The sequence below is a fragment of the Apodemus sylvaticus genome, chromosome 6 (assembly GCF_947179515.1).
Source record: "Apodemus sylvaticus chromosome 6, mApoSyl1.1, whole genome shotgun sequence".
NCBI classification, from domain to species: domain Eukaryota; kingdom Metazoa; phylum Chordata; class Mammalia; order Rodentia; family Muridae; genus Apodemus; species Apodemus sylvaticus.
Genome location: NC_067477.1, coordinates 127,504,841 through 127,520,932, shown reverse-complemented (window position 1 = coordinate 127,520,932; position 16,092 = coordinate 127,504,841). Strand labels below are relative to the sequence as shown.

General features: G+C 41.6%; 1 protein-coding gene across 3 annotated transcripts in view; it reads right to left on the bottom strand.

Annotated features, from left to right (window-relative positions):
* Positions 1 to 553: 553 nt before the first annotated feature.
* Positions 554 to 16,092, bottom strand: part of Rmdn2 (regulator of microtubule dynamics 2) — a 59,063-nt gene continuing 43,524 nt past the window's right edge. The window contains exons 6-12 of one of the 3 annotated variants that reach the window (XM_052186427.1): positions 15,006 to 15,081; positions 13,893 to 13,967; positions 11,272 to 11,370; positions 9,341 to 9,394; positions 9,171 to 9,251; positions 3,534 to 3,583; positions 554 to 1,608 (exon numbers count right to left, since the gene is read on the bottom strand). In XM_052186427.1, the coding sequence (XP_052042387.1) occupies positions 1,590 to 1,608; positions 3,534 to 3,583; positions 9,171 to 9,251; positions 9,341 to 9,394; positions 11,272 to 11,370; positions 13,893 to 13,967; positions 15,006 to 15,081 (454 nt within the window). In that variant the 3' untranslated portion in view covers positions 554 to 1,589. Of the gene's footprint in view, positions 1,609 to 3,273; positions 3,584 to 9,170; positions 9,252 to 9,340; positions 9,395 to 11,271; positions 11,371 to 13,892; positions 13,971 to 15,005; positions 15,082 to 16,092 lie in introns of those variants that run through there. The other 2 variants (XM_052186430.1, XM_052186429.1) reach the window with 2 other exon arrangements.

The following is a 16,092-nucleotide window of genomic DNA, read 5'->3' as shown; positions in this document are numbered from 1 at the left end:
CACTTTACAAAATAAAAACTGTGCTATAAAGTTGGGGCCCAACAGACATGACTCCATTTTTATTACAGCGAAGGCCATTTGTCCTGCAGGAGGAGAGCTAGGAACACAAACTAAGGGACATCAAGGCACTAAGATGGCGGAACACTGTGTTTACTTCCCCCATGTGTTATGAGAGATTGTAACATAGCCTTGCTTGGTATCTTTGGGAAATACTCAGTGTTCTGGATTAGAACTCCCTTTGCCCAGCAGTGTACGTGAAGTCTCCTGAGAAGTCAGACTCTGTGTACTTCATCTTTAAGTGGAAGGGCTCCCCTTAGTCTGGCCCCAACACCAGCATGCTGCCATGTTCTGCTTATTCCAAGGTCAGGTATCCTGAGTGGTGAGTGAAGCAACTTCAGGAAATTAGCATTCACACAGAATTCCCTGAAGGGGATGTAATATTCTCTGTGTAATGCAGTAGGCAGTACAAGAAAAACAGCTGCTACAAGGCAAAAAAAAAAAAAAAAAAAAAAAATTATTACAGGGTTGGTCCATCGCATGCGCCTTCTTGCTTACATGGTTTGGTATGGAGAGCAGCTACACCAGATGTGAGTGCCCCAGAGTGTGTGGGGTGGCGGCATGGACAACCTGGGTTTACTGGTAATTTTAGGAAGTGTGACTATGGTGGGGTGGGGTGGGGGACTTTTTTCCAATTAACACTCTGTGAGAGAAACTGCCACATGGGCCAGAAATCACCAACTCTCTAAAGACTGAAGGGGGCATGTAGCATTGCTGTTGGACCAAGGACTTCTCATCTACAAACTACCACATGAATTATCTGACCAGTGGCTCCCAACCTGCCCTCTGGAGATGTGGGGATGTCAGGGACCCAATAGAAACTTTGTTAAAATTAGTAAACATTTAGTCTTATGGCCAGAGTTTCAAGTCCCTTCTATGTGTAAGGACACTGTTTCTCTTTCTCATACTCCTAAGAGGCAGCCACAAAACGTTAGCTTTCTGTTGGGAGGAGCTGTGGAGCTGTTTCTGTGAAGTCTGTTACGTGCTAACACTGTACCGTTTATTGCGAGTTGGAACAGCCTGCCTGAACTTGCATATTATCATTAACATTTTTTATTACTTTTTAGCCTTTTAGAGATTGTCAGTCACTATCGATAGCACTGCAGACCCTGCAAAGGCCAGGAGGTGACCTGCTTGCTTTCTCCCCGATCTAGCCTATAGACCAGCTATAGAGGAAAATGCTTGGTTGGTACCTCAACTGGCCTCTAGATGACAGAGAGTTCCATTTAAGTAGCTGGCCTCTGTAAGTGAGCGCTGGGGAGTTTCGAGTGAATTTTTTCAATGCCTATTTTTAATGATGGTTCTTAAACGCTTTAACCTCCCCTTTTGCCCACCACCCACCAGAGGTAGTGGTAAAGAAAAGATAAGGGGGAAGTGGACCTGTTTAGAAAGGTTATCTGGAGCAACTCCCGTCTGTGTTGTTTGGAAATCGGCAGTTCAGTTCACAGGTCAGCAGGCAGCGGCAGGAAGCTGGATCCACTCGCAAACACCTCTCGGATACGCCAGCAGTCCAGTTCGGTAGAGTCCGGTTATCAACAGTGGTGACAGAACCTAGCAGAGACAGCCAGACCTCAGCCTCGGCTCGAGTCAGCAGGAGGGACCAACAGGACACCAGGACAAGTTCTCAGTGTGCTTCCAGGGAAGCAAACACCAGCGAGGATGCGAGCCCAGCTGGCTGTCCCAGCAAGCCAAGCTTTGTCTCCGTCACTCCGTGGAGTCCTAGTTATACCCTCCAAAGATTATGCGTCCTCCACGTGCCTCGCCTCAGCATGTGCATCCCATCAGCTGGAGTCCATGGAGTCCTGACAAATGCAGTTCAACTATGCAATGTAAGGCAGACCAATACATGCGTGTTGTTAGCCAAGAATCCTTCATCACGTGTCCTTTCACATGCTTGCTTTAGCAGAACATCCTCTTTCCTGTGTCTGCTTCAGTGAAAGGTTCCTTCACCAGTCTGCCTTAGCCTTTCACCCGTGTCCACTTCAGGAAAACACTCCTTCATGTGTTTGCCCCAGCAAAACACCATCAACACAACTGACTCTCCAGAGAACCCTTAAGTTTCCATCTCGAGAGTGTGTGTGTGCATGTGTGGTGTGTGTTTGTGTGTCTGTGTGTATTTGTGTGTGTGTCTGTGTGTGTGTGTTGGGGAGAGCAAACAGAAGACTCAAGCTTTGATTTCTAGGATGGTTGGAGGATACCAGAGCAGCTTTATTAATCACTGATGACTAAGCTGGATTTTTAAAAATTGTATTAGTTTATTACCAAAAATTGGGAAATTCAGCAAATAAAAGACATACTCACAGAAATAAAACTCTTATTAGTTTATTTACTACTAACACTTTTCTGACATATTTTCACACAGTTGACTTTACATCTATATACCATTTTGTCTTATTCACAAACATTTCCCTATAACACACACCCACTCCTCACCTCAACACACACACACACACACACACACACACACACGCACACGCACACGCACACGAACACGCGCACACACACACACATGAGAGTCTTGCTTTTTAGTCCATGTAGGACTCATGATCTTCCTGCTTTTCCCTGTATCAATACCATAATCATACTATCACGCATGTATGTATATTTTTTTTGAGACAAGCTCTTGCTTTTTAACTCAGGCTGGCTTAGGACCCATTATCATACCACCTCCTGTTCGCAAGTGATGGTATTTATGAGTGTGCTGCCATGTTGAGCATATATATTTTTAATATTAAAATATTTCTACTGTAGTGGAACTCTAGCACAATTTACTGTTTTCTTATTAGGCATGATATCAATAGTCTGTGCTTTTTCTTTAGGATTATTTCTATGATGAGACACTGCAGGATTAGAATTAATTTTTCTTTTTAGTCTTTATATATATATATATTTTAACCAGAGGACTGTAGCAAAACACCATTACACTATCAACATATAAACACATTTATCTTATGGTAATACTGCAAATATTAGCTACTTCTTAAAAAGAGAAAAAAAAACTTCCAAGTTTGATAGTGAAACAGTATTTTTATTGCAGTTCTATTCATGTTTCTTTGATTACTTGGTGAGCTTTCTTCTCTTGTTTTTCTTTTTTAGCAACTCTGCCCATTGTTTACATTTTCATCATGAATTACTAATTTTATAAAGTATACTGAAACAATAACATTTGCTGGGGTGTATTTTATTAGATTGAGTTAAGTATTGGTTACACAAACATTCTAAAGTCTGTAGTTTATTGACATGAGTTAAACAAAGTATACACGTCCAGAGATCATTATATACTAACATTAGAGTAAATACTGTCTCCAAAGAACATGATTTGTCTTATAGTGCAGTGCTGTAGAAGGCAAGGCTAGACCTTCAAATCAATTGAGAATACATAATTTCTACATTAAGGAGAAAGCATTATAAAAGTACAATCTGTTAAATTCTAGAAGACCGTATGGATCTGCTGAAGGATAAGTTCTTTTATTTACCTCTTCAAAGAGCCAATTATTTTCTTCACCTCTTTATGAGCGTCCTTGTCCTATGAAGAAAATCCAAATGTACAGTGAGAAGTCACATATTTATACTGGTACTCTAAGAACTTTAGAATTAACTATTTGTGGATGTAGGTATTTTTCTTGAAAGGCTATCACAAATAGACTGCATTTTTCTTAGGAGTACACAGGATGCACATGTATGTGAATGTAGTTGATGTACAGCTCTGTTTCTCCATGAACTCTGGAGTGGGATTCAGGAGGGGACAGGCTCCCACACAGGCTGACACGTCGGCTCTACCAGTGTCTTAGCAGTCGTGCTGTCTCCCGAAAATGGGACCTCATAAAATTACAAAGTTTCTGTAAGGCAAAGGACACTGTCAAAAGGACAAAACGGCAACCAACACATTGGGAAAGGATCTTCACCAACCCTACATCTGATAGAGGGCTAATATCCAATATATACAAAGAACTCAAGAAGTTAGACCCCAGAGAGCCAAATAACCCTATTAAAAATGGGGTACAGAGCTAAACAAAGAATTTTCACCAGAGAACTTTGGATGGTTGAGAAGCACCTTAAGAAATGCTTAACATCACTAATAATTAGGGAAATGCAAATCAAAACAACCTTGAAATTTCACTTCACACCAGTCAGAATGGCTAAGGTTAAAAACTCAGGAGACAGCAGGTGTTGGTGAGGATGTGGAGTAAGAGGAACACTCCTCCACTGCTGGTGGAGTTGCAAGATGGTACAATCACTTTGGAAATCAGTCTGGAGGTTCCTCAGAAAACTGGGCATGACACTTCCAGGGGACCCTGCTATACCACTCCTGGGCATATGCCTAGAGGATTCACCGGCATGAAATAAGGACACATGCTCCACTATGCTCATAGCAGCCTTATTTATAATAGCCAGAAGCTAGAAAGAACCCAGATGTCCCTCAATGGAGGAATGGATACAGAAAATGTGGTGTATTTACACAATGGAATACTACTCAGCAATTAAAAACAATGAATTCATGAAACTCTTAGGCAAATGGTTGGAACTGGAAAATGTCATCCTAAGTGAGGTAACCCAATCACAAAAGAATACACATGGAATGCAACCAATGATAAGTGGATATTAATTAGCCCAGAAGTTCTGAATTCTCAAGGCACAATTAGCATATCAAATGATACCCAAGAGGAGGGAAAGAGAGTGCCCTGGTTCTGAAAAGAGTTGATCCAGCATTGTAGGGGAGTACCAAGACAGGGAAATGGGAGGAGGTGATTGGGAAATGGGTGGAGGGAAGAGGGCTTATGAGACTGATGGGGAGGGGGGAACCAGGAAAGGGGAAAGCATTTGGAATATAACCAAAGAATATAGAAAATTAAAAAAAAAAGAGGCGTGAAGAAGTCATAACCTGTTACAGGATTTGAAGTTACCTGAGATTACCCAGGAAGAGCCACACATGCGTAGATTATATATATGTGTGTGTGTGTGTGTCACATTATATTTCCTAATGTTATATACTTCATTATTGACTTTATCAAGTAGTTTACACTGAGATTACTCTCCTATGAGTGATTGTCAGTATTATAATTTCTCTTTCATCTGAGTCTTCTCAGTACAAGCCAGGCTGCTGAATTTGAATGCTACCTTTAGGCAAACAGCGATGAGGCTATTGATGAAGTAATTATTTCATTCAGCAATCATTGTATATTGCCTTAGACATAGGAATTCCTTTTATTTTCTGTTTAAAAAACTGTTTCTTAGGATCTGTGATTAGCTCCTTAAAGTGAAGAGATGCTCACATAAATAATGAAAATACTGTAGTTTCAAATTCTTAGATTGTAAACATGTTGATACACATTCATTTGGGCTTTAGGGAGCAAATGGCTGACAGTCTCAGGAGCTATTGGATGTGTGATAAGTTTAGAATGTTCTGGTGAGAGACAATAGACATAGCTACAAAATAACTGTAATGTAAAGAAGTTACAAGTGCCACAGACCGTGAAGGATGCCATGAAGGTTCACAGGCAGGGCAGGAAACGGAGGGGAGGAATCCTCACTGGAACTCTTGCTGCTGTTAGTTTAGCAGTAAATAAGCTCTTTACAAAATCACTAACTAGATCTATTTCAGACTGAAAAAATCTTTAGGGGACAGGTAGTTATATATCCTATATTCTTGACAAAGAGGAAACTGAGTCCCTAACCACACACACAATTTAGAAAACAATTTAATAATACAAATAAAGGCTAGAAAAATAAAAAACATGGTGATTATTTGTTCATGTTCATTTTTTTTCTTATAAAACTATTTTCATAATGTCCAGCCTTTGAAGCTATGTTCACCCCTAGCACTGCTTACTGTCCCACTGACACTATCCGTCAGCGGGGACAGAATGAGAGTTTGGGTTCTTCACACCAAGGCTTCCCGAGGGCTAATATGCTAATATGAGTGCTGTTATTTGCCACTGGGAATACAGTGACAAACAAAATTGACATTTGTATGGAATAATCATACAAATAACTATACAGTCACAAATGTCCTTTATGGTCTGAAGGGAAAATAAGAGAAGCTTTCTTGCCAAGGGATACTAGGTGGTCTTTTGGAAGGCATAGAAATTTAGGGGACCAGGGAAGGCTCTCATGATCTGTAGACAAGAAAGAAGCTGCTAGCACTCAACTCTGGTGGTTGCCGTGGAGACAGTGCAGTGGAGTGGCTCTAGACATGTTTTTGACGACTTCAGAGATTTTGGTCACTAGGTGTGTGTCTGGCTAGGTTTCGGGATACTGAGGGCAGCTGAGGCATTAAAGGTAGCTCAAGGTTTCCCGGCTCGGGGTGTGTGTGTCACTTATAAAGAGGAGGAGTGCGAGCAGAGCCACAGTTCTGAGGATGAATTGAATCTGATGTCTGAGAGGCATCTAAGCAAGATGTCTGTCAAGTAGGAAGTTAGTCTAGAACTCAGGAAAGAGGTCGAGAGGTTAAACTTTGAGGAGCCCTGGTACACAGATAATATTGAAGGCAGAGAGAAGATACAGGGTTAGGGGTGGGAAGAAGACTGGAGAAGAGTCAAGGGACAGGCAGACTAATGAGTAACTCTGAACATCCTCCGTATCTAACCCGCCTGGGAAATCTCTGAAGTTTGTGCATAAACACTTGCAGGTCAAACGAGGCATCTCCCATCGTTAGCACCTTTAATTCTACTCTTACATTCTAATAAGAACACAGATGTTGGTTTTAAATGACTGTGGATAATCCAAATTATACTAAAAGGCAATAGGGTCCATCATGAACACAGAGGGACAAAATCTGTTGTCAAGTGTGGCCTTGGTATTGTAGAGAAAGATGTCTAGACCTGAGTTGCTCTGCATCTTCTGTTTCCTAAGAAGAATCTCTCTCTAGGCCTGCCTTGTCCAGAGTTTGCGCATGGACTGGGATGGCGATCTTCCTGTGTCTGCTCCTGGGTGCTGGCATTATGCCCCACTAACTGCACCTCTTCCGTCTCTTACTAACTGATGAACTCCACCAGCAATGTATAAGAAGGGCAACAGACCCAGTGGGAGTCCCAAATATCCAGAAGACCTAGGAACCAAGCTCTGCCCAGGTGGCCGTGGATGGGCCTGTGGTGTCTGGTTGGCTCTCAGCAGGCAGGCAGATCTTCTCTAATTCCCCTTGCAGTCTAATTTCAGTGACTGCACCATGCATTCCCTCCTTCCCAGCTAACATCTTTGCTTTCCCACCCTGTGCTTGTTGTATTCGTGACCTGATATATCCTCTGCCCATACTTACACATTATACGGATATTTCAAACTTTATCCTGGTATGATCTGGTCTCTGCTAGAAGAAAATGACTTCTCCCTTTGGAGTCTCTGTAGTAAGTTCCTTGTGCCTCTTAGAACTCTGTTCTCTGAATCCTGAGACACCCGTATCTAGATACACACTGCATGTTCTCTTGGGTGAGAAGCTCCTCGAGTGCGTGATTATTACCAGCACAAACCAAGACGTGTAAGAGGCATGTTTTATTTTTGATATCCCATATCACAGCACGGAATGCTGTTTTCTCCAAGGCATTTCTTTGCCTTTGAGAACTGAGGATGACAATGTTTGGAGCAGATAATGACTCACAGCACACAGACTGGAATGCTAACCCTGAAGAATGCCAGAAGCTATAGCATTGCCAGAATTCTGAATTACTAAATACAATGGCAAGACAACACAGAAGTGCCTTTTTAACTCACAAAGTTCCAAATGCCCAATAAAATGTAACACACATTATTATTATTTAGTTTCATGGTCATGGACAGTTATGCTCGGTTCTGCCCTAGGGACTGAGTATGACAACCTCTTGGATAGACAATGTGTTTTTAACTGGACAGTCTGCCTACTTTTTTTTCCCTGACTGTTTGATTAACTTTCTCCTTTGTAAGCATGCATATGTGTTTGTTATACATATACACGTTTGTTATGTGTGAATATATATGTGCATGTTTGTATCCATGCACGAGTGTTTGTTATGTGTTCATGTGTGTTTTATATGTGCATATGTGTATATTTGTTATATGTGTACCTGTATATGTTTGTTATATATGTATGTGTATATGTTTGTTATATGTGTATATGTTTGTTATACGTGTGCATATGTCTGGTATGTGTGTGTGTGTGTGTAGGTTAGAGGCTGATCTTGGGTGTCTTCCTCTATCAAAACAAATCTTTACTTTGTTTTGGGGCAGTGTCTTACTGTACCTGGAACTTTCTGTACCAGCTAGATGGCTAGCTAGAACCCACCCACCCAGTGCTGGGTTCCAGACACAAAGCCCTGAGCGCTATGTTTACCATGGTGCAGGGGCTCTGAATTCAGGTCCTCCTGGTTATACACTAAGTACTTTACCACCGAGACATCTCCCCAGTCTCTTCCTGCAGTTTTATATGCAGAAGGCACAAGGGTGTTTTAAATGACAGTTCACGATTTGTGTCTGCCTTAAAGGTTTGTGACAAGCTATTCTACAGAGATTGAGCAACTTTTAAAACTTTAATGGATATACAAAATCCAAGTGATAAAGTTGTACTATAAAGGAACATTTCACCGTAGGGAAGAGAATAGCCATGATTTCCAGTATCTTCCATTCCCTTAAGGTTAAAGGGTATAAGCTTCCTTTGTGAGTAAGTTTTTGAAAGCTAATGCCCAGCATGCTGACCAAAGTTAGTAATTCTCTATCATACATTGAAGTAGGAAAGAGAACTCTCTGGTGGTTTCAACCATGAGAACTGTGGTGTGCAGTGAGGCATGTATCTGTTATCTTGACTGCAGTAATTGTCTTACAGAGCATACAAAAATCAAAGAGAGGTAGGTCAGTCGTTAAGAGCACTGACTGCTCTTCCAGAGGTCCTGAGTTCAACTCCCAGCAACCACATGGTGGCTCACAACATCTGTAATGGAATCTGATGCTCTCTTCTGGTGTCTGAAGACAGCGATAGTGTACTCATAAATAATAAATAAATCTTAAAAAATGTATCTGTTAAATATACTCCAGTAAAGCTGGGATAATAATAATAAAATAAATACATGCATTAACTGATAAAGAGAACTCTGGTTGTTCACTGAGCCTCAGTACTGGTGAGCGCCCCCCACTCTCTCATTGTGACTTACCTCTTTGGTGACAATAGGCAGTAGCAATGCCAAGTTACAGAATTTCCAAGCCTCCTGAGATTCCCCAAGATCAACATAACACTAAAAATGAAAAGAAACATTTATCTTAAAGGTAACCCATATTGACTCTGATGTGCTCAGAGTGATCTTTAAGCAGTTCTCGGCCTTACCTTGGCTGCATACATATAGTTGGACACAGAATAACCAGGTTGCAATTCTTCAGTCTGAATTAAGAGAAAGCAGACAAGAGTATAGCAGATCTATGTTATAACAAGAACATTAGTCATAATGAAAAGGGACATAATTCAACAAATCAGACCTAGTATCTAAACTGCCCCAAGAGTTGGCTGTTTCATTTTGAATACCTGTCTTGGCTTAAGTATCTTCGTACAGAAACAGCCTTCAGAGAAAGCTATTAAAGTGGATTGCCATCTCCATTACAGTCACTAAACGCCCACAGAGACTAGTTTAAACACAGTCACTGCCTTCCTTGTTATTGTCCTATCTCCCCTCATTTTTCTTTAGGACAAAAACAACTGGCAACACATTCGCTGGAGACAGGTTCTACACATTCCTGTCTGCTTAGGAAAATGAGTAGGGTATGGTAAGCATCTTCCACTAGATTAAGACTTGGTTGCTTATGGGCATGCCGCATGACTTCAATAACCCCTGAAGTCTATCCACAAGAGAGCTGGTGCAAGCAGAAGGCACTATCAGGGTACCCACCTCGCCTCGTTTACCCACAATTCCTAATCTCCGGGGGGAAGAGGATGCTTGTACAGATAGAGTACTACACTGGAGCTCTTCTAAGGACCCACCCAAGTCAGTCTTTGTCTCTGGGCCACCTTTTGGCAAGGTGGTTAAGCACGTAAGCTCCCAACCCGACTCCAGCCCTCAACCCCGAGGAATGCAGAACTTAAGGGAAGACTTTAAACAAACAAAACACTTGAGAGATTCAGTTATTTACAAAGCTTAAAACGGCAAGTTCTTCTAATTTTATTCTCAGCTTCCATCGCATTCTCCCGGAGCACTACCAGCAACACTCACCTTATCAGATGACTTATTGAATATAGAAACAAAAGTAATTATTATATTTTAAAATAATACCTATAATGGGGATTTTTTTCTATACTTTTTCCCTGTTCTGAAGCCACAGACAAATCTTCATGTTAGCATACATAGATTCTAAAAGCTGTATTTCAAAGTATGGATATACTCTCATTAAATTAAATATTTTTCCAGCCAGGCAGTGGTGGCACACACCTTTAATCCCAGCACTTAGGAGGCAGAGGCAGGTGGATTTCTGAGTTCGAGGCCAGCCTGGTCTACAGAGTGAGTTCCAGGACAGCCAGGGCTACACAGAGAAACCCTGTCACAGGAAAAAAAAAAAACCAAAAAACTGAATATTTTTCCATTAGACCTTTAAATTTGTTCTTTTCTTTCACTGTCAAAGAACACACTTGTGTTTGTGTGTGACTATGTCTGTGAGAGAGTCTAAGACTGACAGGTGAACAGTGTATGGCCTTGGCACGGAAGAGAGTACAGACAGAGGAACAGAGCAGAGGAAGTTGTTATTCCAGCCCTGGCTAGAGGTCTGGATGTGCTACTGACCTGTAGGGTGAAGGGGTCAGTGAGCCACCCACAGTGCGGATGGGCTCTGGATGACCAGGTGTTTCTCCTCTCAATATACCTCCATCTCAATATTCCTCATTTGGCAAGAATCTTGAGTCATTCCGGCAATGACCCAAACTAATTGTTCCACTGCCCTCCTTCCATGTTCAGGACTTGTCTTCGCTCTGAGAGAAACCTCATCTAGATAACCTCCACGCATGTGTTCTTCATTTTCTCCTCCAAACAACAGAATAACTGGAATATGTGTATTGACTTCACCTGCTGGGCATTTCTAATCTTGGAACTGGAAATCCCATATGAGTCAAGTGTGAGAGCTGACGGGAAGCATTGTTTAACTGGCTTCGGAGTAAGGCAGAGCCCAGGTGAATAGAACATTAATTTAGCGGGTAGATATACTACATGCTTAGGTCTGTCATACTGCTTTAATTGTTCAAAGTCATATCAGCCATGCGATTACAGACAGACACACCTTAAGGAAGTTGTGCAAAGCTTCATGGACTGTTGAAGATGGTATTTCCCCAAACAGAGTAGCAGCCATTTTCTTCTCGATCCAGCTGAGTCTTGAGACCTACACATACAAAGGAGTATCACTTAGAAATGGATGATCTCTCTAGCTAGTTACATGCGTAAGCATATATGTATCTACGTGCATATACATACAACAAATGCTGATAAGCATACTTGTAAGCAGTCTATCACAGTGTGTAATGACCAGCCTGCCTCTGCTGCCCTGCCTACTGCATGCTATCCCCCTCCCCCGAGTGAGCGCTTCCTTAGATATGGATACACAATGTGAGTCTTAGTCTAGAGGGAGTGCTGAGGGCTGAGAAGACTGACTGATTACTCAGGCTCCTGAGAGGCTCTCTGTAGACCCCCCCCCCCCTCAGGCAGCACTCAGTGGGCTTAGAGAAAAGGAGCATTTGAGGTTGGGAGGAACAGTGGTAGGAAGATTAGGAGAGAAAGTGGAGAGGAAGGAATGGGGTGGATTTGAACAAAACAAGCATGTATGAGTTGTTCAGATAATGAAAATAGTAATCAAATTCAATTTCATATGCCATTTGCTTTATTTTTTATTTTCCACAAATATGAATATTCCAGAAATGCTTTTCAAAAGGCATCGATGAAGCTCATGTCCTCTCAGTGAAATCAAGCATCTTCTCAACCCACTTTTAAATGTTTAGGCAGTCATTTTCTGATAAAACAAAAACAAAAAGAAAGATAACAAAACAACCCCCCAAAAAACCCAACAAGCAAAAAATGAAAGAAAGCAAACCACCAAAACAGAACCTGTGGAGCTAGGGATGTGGCTCCCTCGGCGGTGGGGGCTTGCTGGGTATGCATGAGGCTGGGTATGCACGAGGCTGGGTGTGCACGAGGCTGGGTGTGCACGAGGCTGGGTGTGCACGAGGCTGGGTGTGCACGAGGCTGGGTATGCACGAGGCTGGGTGTGCACGAGGTGTGGGCTCAGTCCTTGGTGCGGACAAAACTGTGCATTTCTATACAATATTATTTATTGATTTGCCCAAGGTTGTTTGTTAAAGTTTTGTAAAAACGTGTATCATACCATTTATTTCATTTTGTGATTTTTTTTTTTACCTAACATTGCTTTAATCTAGTTGATGACATAACTGAAGTTCAGTCATTCAAATACATTATTAAATGTGGAATTTGATATGCTTATTATGTGCATTACACATGAATATTTTTATATTCTTGATCCTTTAATTATCAAAAAAAAAGGCAGGTTAGGGGCTGGGATGATGGTTTGCTGTGCAAACATAAGACCCTGTGGCCCATGGCCAGCATGCAGGTAAAAGGCATGCAGGGGCAGGGCCCTGACTGTGAGCTCGGGCTGGGGCTTGGATGGACAAGACATTTCTGAGCAGCGCTGCCCAGCAAGTCCAGTAGAATTCACAGAGAATTCAGATTCAGAGAGAAATTCTGTTGCAAAAGATAAGGTGGTGAGTTACACCACCACCTTAAGGTGAGGAGGGCATCTGATGCCAACCTTTGGCCCCATAAGTCCAGGCACACACATGTACACATACACTACCACCTATGTCCAATCAAGAACTGTGTGAAGTCTAGTGAGGATTTTTTTTCAATTTGCAAATATATGCATATTTTGTCAGTTTTTATTTTAGAGTTTTGAGACTGGTATTATTAAGTTACAAATTCCTTCACAGTTAATTAAGTTTTTATTTTTGCATAGCTATACTCTATAGCTGTAGAAATAATTACACTTTGAAAGAGATTAAATGTTTCCATATTTATATGATTCATATTAAATCATATTTTATTTTTAAGATATATAACTCATAAAATGCACACGTGGCACACAGCGGTCTCAATACAGAGAGCCTCTTTCTTCTTTCTAGTCCTGTAGCCTTAATGAGAAGCTTCCTACTTTTGCCCACTCTGATTTCCTTACTTACAAGTTGTATCTAGTTGTACTGCACCTTTCTCATGCACCTCTTTAGACATATTTTCCACCCTGTAACTCTTCTGTAAACTAACGTATATTTTTGGGGACTGTAGATTAGTGGTGAAACACGTGCCTAGAATGTGGAAGGTGGTTCTGAGTTTGAGTCCTAGCAGTAAAGACTGAAATTTTAAAAGGAAAAGGGAGGGACAAAGGTATTTTACAGCTGAAACCAAAGTCATTTTCCGGTCAGTAACTTAACATATAATTTATGCTTAATAATGCTGGACATGAAAATAAATCTTCCTAAAGAACCATGGTTGGCACACTGAGGCACAAAACGTGTAATAGCTGATCTCAACCTGAGGGAGTCCAAAGTGTGACTTCTGCAATTCCATGGAAAGATCAAAAATACACACACAGGCACACAACACAGACACACACAGACACACAGACACACACACACCTAAATATAATACACAAAATGTAAGCTTATACATGATAATATGCTATAATTTTAAATTTACATTCAATTTCAAAACATATCATACAATGCTCACTGTAGTGTGCAATAGGTAAAATCATGAAAGAGTGAGAAGGCTGTTGAAAATGTATCTAGTGTCCACATGGTTTTCAAGTAAGAGTTCTAAGCAAAGACAGTAACTTACAGTATAACAATATCTTCCTTTGAGGTAATATAAAAGAGGTTCTTCAGGCAAAAGCTGGATGGCTATATCTAGATGCTTCTGAAAAAAAAATTCACAGAAAAGTCACCTAGCTTCACATTCGGCTGAACGGAGCCTTACCAAGGCCCAGAGAACTCAGCTGAACTCAGTTGCCTCAGTGTCTCAGCAGCTACCCGTTCCTTACCGAGAACACAATTAAATCTCAGCAATAGTTCACCAAATCTCCTGCCCGTGGAACTGAAGCTGCGACTGGGCCTTGAGGTCATGCTAAAGTGTGCTCAGTGCCTCAGTGAAATTAGCATACAGCCACGTATGTATACCAGATGCCGCGAAGCAGGGTTTACTGTAAGGAAAACAGCAGCTCCGGAGAGGCCAGGGATCCACACCCACCCCAAGTCTCCTCCAGCACTGTCAGAGCGAGAGCCGGAAGCTGGGACTCAGGGAAGAGCCGTTGTCTTCCACCACAATTATTGAGTCAGATAGATTAGTTAGTGGGTTATGAAAATTTGCAGCAATAGTAGTACATGCTTATGTAGGCAAGTTGCCTATTTTATTCACCCACAGTGGTGACTTTAAACGTTCACATAGACCCTTTGTTTTGCACTTCCTGCCCTGAAGGCAGGCAATGTTTCTCAACCTGTGGGTTGCGACCCCCCCACAGCAGTTGTGTACTGAGATCCTGCATCTCGGATATTCACATTACAGTTAACGATGGTAGCAAAATGACAGTTATAAAGGAAGGATTTTGTGGCTGGGGGTCACCACTACATGAGGAAGGCCTGTATTAAAGGGCTGCAGCACTGAGAAGGTGGGGAAGCACTGAAGTAGAGACTGGTGATCACTCTTCTCAGCCACATTTTACATGCCTGTGAGCTCATGAGCGAACGGCTGATCTTTCTTCTTTGGAGGTAACAAAAGCCAACGCTCATCTCTGTGGGAACTATCTTGTGCCATCTTGGATAATGTTTATCCACCCAAATGGTTTGATTGTTTTTGTTACAGTATTATATTTCATTTTCTGTTGTTTGAACATCAAACCCCTAGAGTTCAACATGCTGAGTTATCTCACAAGCAGTTAGTGAAATGAAGTTGTACCTTGAATAGATGTCCACAGTTAATTTTGTTTTGCAAGCCCTCAAACTCAGATACATAACCACACAAAACCGCATACCTGGAAAAGGGAAAAAGAACAGTCGCTGTCATGTCAAACACAAAATAAGTTGACAGGATTTTGGCTGGCAGTGTATTGAATCTCTGGACCATAGTGAGAAAACTGACATCTTGACAGTTCTGGGGCTATTCACCTCCAGTATGAACTAGCTCTCCATTTACATAGTTCTCCATATCACCAACAGAGTTTTGCAGTTTGGCTCATAGAGATCTTGTACATATATATATATAAGTGACTGGGTTTTGTACATTAATTTGGTATCCTACAACCCTGTGTTGATGACTAAATTCTAAGGTGTAAAGGCTGTTAAATCTTCAGAAAACAGTCAAGTTCTTCTTGGTCTGCTTTTCTCACATCCTTCTGTGCATTCGCCAGAACTCCCAGGAGAGCCCGAAGGGCCAAGGAACACTCCCACCCTGCCTCATCTCCATGCGTATGCAGCAGGAAAGCAACTCTCTCACATCAGCAGTGAGGATGAGCACAGCTGCTCTGGGGTTTGTTTTCGGCTAAGTGGGGGAAGTTCCCACTCTTCTAGTTTTCGAGAGGTTTTGTTTGTTTTACTCTCCATGAATAGCAGTTGTCTGTCCACTGTGTTTTCCTGCATCTGTTGATGTCAGCATATGATCTTCCTCGCTCGTCTTAATGTAATAACTGATTTTTATGTGTCAAACCAGCTTCTCAAAAGCCCAGGAAAGAATCCACACGGCCACTGTGTGTGCTTTTCCTACATTGTTGAGATTCAGTTTGCTACCACATTTCAAAATGAGTTCTATACCTATAGTTATGAGAGATGCTGGGCAGAGGGCTTCTTGTAACATTTCATCTTGTTTTAGATGTACGATAGTGCTGGGCTACATAGAGCAGCTCTGGAAGAGCTGGCGGAAATGTGGCGTGTTCTTTCCTTAAATATGTGATAGAATTTACCAGAGGATCCTCATATTTCCTATTATTATTTATCCCATGTCTTTAACAAACAAAGGCCTAAGTTGACTGTTTATGTAATAAATCAAT